The sequence below is a fragment of the Amphibalanus amphitrite genome, unplaced genomic scaffold (genome assembly GCF_019059575.1).
Source record: "Amphibalanus amphitrite isolate SeventyFive unplaced genomic scaffold, NRLGWU_Aamphi_draft 000609F_arrow, whole genome shotgun sequence".
NCBI classification, from domain to species: domain Eukaryota; kingdom Metazoa; phylum Arthropoda; class Thecostraca; order Balanomorpha; family Balanidae; genus Amphibalanus; species Amphibalanus amphitrite.
Genome location: NW_024882103.1, coordinates 158,227 through 161,111, shown reverse-complemented (window position 1 = coordinate 161,111; position 2,885 = coordinate 158,227). Strand labels below are relative to the sequence as shown.

General features: G+C 49.9%; 1 protein-coding gene across 1 annotated transcript; it reads right to left on the bottom strand.

Annotated features, from left to right (window-relative positions):
- Window positions 1–2,532, bottom strand: LOC122363188 (scoloptoxin SSD976-like). The gene is made up of 5 exons (XM_043332154.1): window positions 1,899–2,532; window positions 1,448–1,535; window positions 935–1,085; window positions 483–588; window positions 1–262 (listed from the first exon to the last, which is right to left on the bottom strand). The coding sequence occupies exons 1-5, from the start codon at window positions 2,310–2,312 to the stop codon at window positions 125–127; spliced, it is 897 nt and encodes a 298-aa protein (XP_043188089.1). The 5' UTR covers window positions 2,313–2,532; the 3' UTR covers window positions 1–124.
- Between the last annotated feature and the right edge of the window lie 353 nt (window positions 2,533–2,885).

Genomic DNA, 2,885 nt, shown 5'->3' with positions numbered 1-2,885 from the left:
TACATACGCCATTTTATTTTACAAGAAACAATTTTTAAGACAATTAAAAGCAGTACGAGAACCGCAACAAAACAAAGAACCAGGAAAGTTAAGGGACAGTTGCTGGCGAGCCGTGCTCGGCGGCTCACAGCCGCTTGCAGAGGCCCGGGTATTCCGTGGAGCACGTGGTTCCACGCGGGCAGGCCGAGCACGGCTCACCGGCTTGATACACGGGTCGGTCGAGACCATTACCCGTGGGTCCGTAGTTGCAAAACAGTTTGACCTGGAACAAGACAAACATAGAATTAGAATACATTGAGGTGATAATTATGGCGTACAAGTATTAAGCTTAAACTCGTTATTCTATCAGAAGCACTGACTTTGCGAAATACATTTGGATGGCAAATTATATTCCTAATTTCACAGGACTTCAGCAAGGACGATTGAGGTTTACGAATCTAGGATGCTCTCCTGGATGCTACATATAATTATTCATCACTCACCGAGAGAGCTCCTCCGTCCTTGTGCTCTATCCAGCCACATCCAAGCTGATCCGCTACTGCCCAGATCACTTGGGTGTAGTGACCAGCGCCATGACCTCCTTGGAAACTGTTGCAGATCGGAGGATAAGATCAGACTGAGAGGCTTCTTAACGCAACACTGATAGATTTATTGGTGTGAGGCAGGGAGAGGTTGCAGGCTAGAGGACATATGGTCAATCTGAAGAGACCCCCGACCTGGTTGGAAATACAAAGAAACTCCTGACCATTGATAGTGGTATTGCCGGACCTGCATACATTCCGACTACGCTACCATCAGGTAAGAAAGAATCATCCACAATTATCAACAGAACATTCTGAATCATAGCCAACGAATGATTATTCTATATTGATTCAACGAGACTAAGCAATTATACCGCCGCTCAGGACCGCCTGGGCCGTTTAGTCGCACTGACCTGTGGACCTCTGAAGGGCTGAGAAGATGGACTTCCTCAAACCAGCCGCCTGCCTGGTCCATTGGGGGCAGATTGATATCGAGCAGGCCTTCTCGTGGGGAAACAGGCCTCGTAGACCCGGCGAAGTTTTGCCCAGGATATATTCCTGATGCTGTAATATGACATGGGTATGAGAAGAAGCAAGAGTTTGGACGACTTCCAGAACAGATATGATCCTCAACTACCAAAAAAAGTTTCATAACATTCCTCAAAACAATTGGGTTATGCCTAACTTGATACGGTGCTCAAATAAAATGAATGTTTGCTAAAGTAATGATCTGTATGTATTTTGTGAGCACCTATACAAATACGTAAGGAAGCAAACAGTTTTCCGTCGAATCGCGCCATCAACGTTACGCAATATATGTATAATCCCATCAAATGCTAGTGTGCCAATAAAACATCCTTGCTTCAAAACCAGAGAGCGTAGCACTAAACAGTCCTGGGCAGAGGCTTTTCGCTGGATATACGTACCGGCTCGGCGGCATGGGAAGCAGTCGTGACCTCCCAAACATCGGTCGGCAGCGCCCTGGGCGATGTCATGAAGCTCCAGGTCGTAGCTCTGTCGGAACAAGGAGGAAAAGTGTGAGCAGTGGACCGCGGAAAGCTCAGGCGGTCGCAGGTTCAATACATATTTTCGTGGTGGCCTTTGCCGGTGTCCACGCACAAAAGACATGGGCTTGAACGAGCAATACCTAGAGAACGACCCTGAAGAATGAAACAAACCTAGCGTAATACTACGATTTTGATTAGTGAATTTGCAATAGCTACTAGCAAAGACCGTTAGAAACTTAACCGAACATTAAATATACCGAGTAACTACAAGATAACGATCAGAAGCAGGAAAAAGTATATCAAACATCAACTAAGGTAATGCCACAACCAGTCCGTCTCCGTCCCACGGAAGCAGGCAATATTTACTTACCATTTGCATCATGTTGGCGGCCTTGGGCAGGGTCTGTCCATTCCGACCGCGCCGCCGGCCCTGGGCCACCAGCATGCGCTCCATGTTGTGCCTGTGTAACATGGCGGCGCTCTCATCCACAGAGAGCCGGCGGCGGCGCACGAAGCCACAGCTCTGTCGGGTGTGCGGCACCCGACACAGCGAATGCCCTCCGAACAGCTTGCAGTAGTGGTCGCTGGTGCGGGCCGGATAGTGGTCGCCCCCGTCGTCAGAGTCAAACTTCGGCTGTTGGTGGTCAGGCAGCACGCGGTGCAGCTGCTGCTGCATCCTACCCCTCGCCAGCATCTCTTGCCGTTGTCGGTTGTCCATCTGCGCGCTGGTCAGGGCGCACAGCGCTGGCAGCAGCAGCGTCAACAGGCACGCGGGGCGGGTCATGGCCGAGAGCAACCAGTTTCGGGCCAGGCAAACCCGAGTGATGACTGACGATACAGAGCTCTATTTAAATGGGGGACGAAATTAGAGGATCGCTTTGATGGAGCACCCCAGGAAAGGTCCAATTTAGGTAGTGTCCGTCCGATTGGTCGGTAGCCGGTAATCGGTGCCGGCCATTGGCTGGCGGATGGTCGCAAACGTCTGTGATTGGTTGGCATCGGGTGGGTTCTGCAAAAAAAAAAAAAAAACGGACGCTCATTGGAGAAGCCGTAAGGCCAGTGGTGGATTATGCGCAAGTGATATCACTAGACTTTAACCCGCGCACCGACGGGGGGCGGTTATCCGCCTCCCCTTGAGGTTTTTCGTGAATAGCGGGAAAACCGCGACGCGTAGCGCCGTCAAATTGGGCATGACTATTTTTCTATCAATTTTACACATGGCGTGCAAGTTTAAACTTCCTAACTGTTAAGGTCAGGTCACCAGCTCACTTTGAATGACCCAACCTCAAGTCAATTTTTTGCAACTTTGCCAGTGTCAGAGCTACATTAGATGACGGAGACCTTTGAAAGTCGCAGG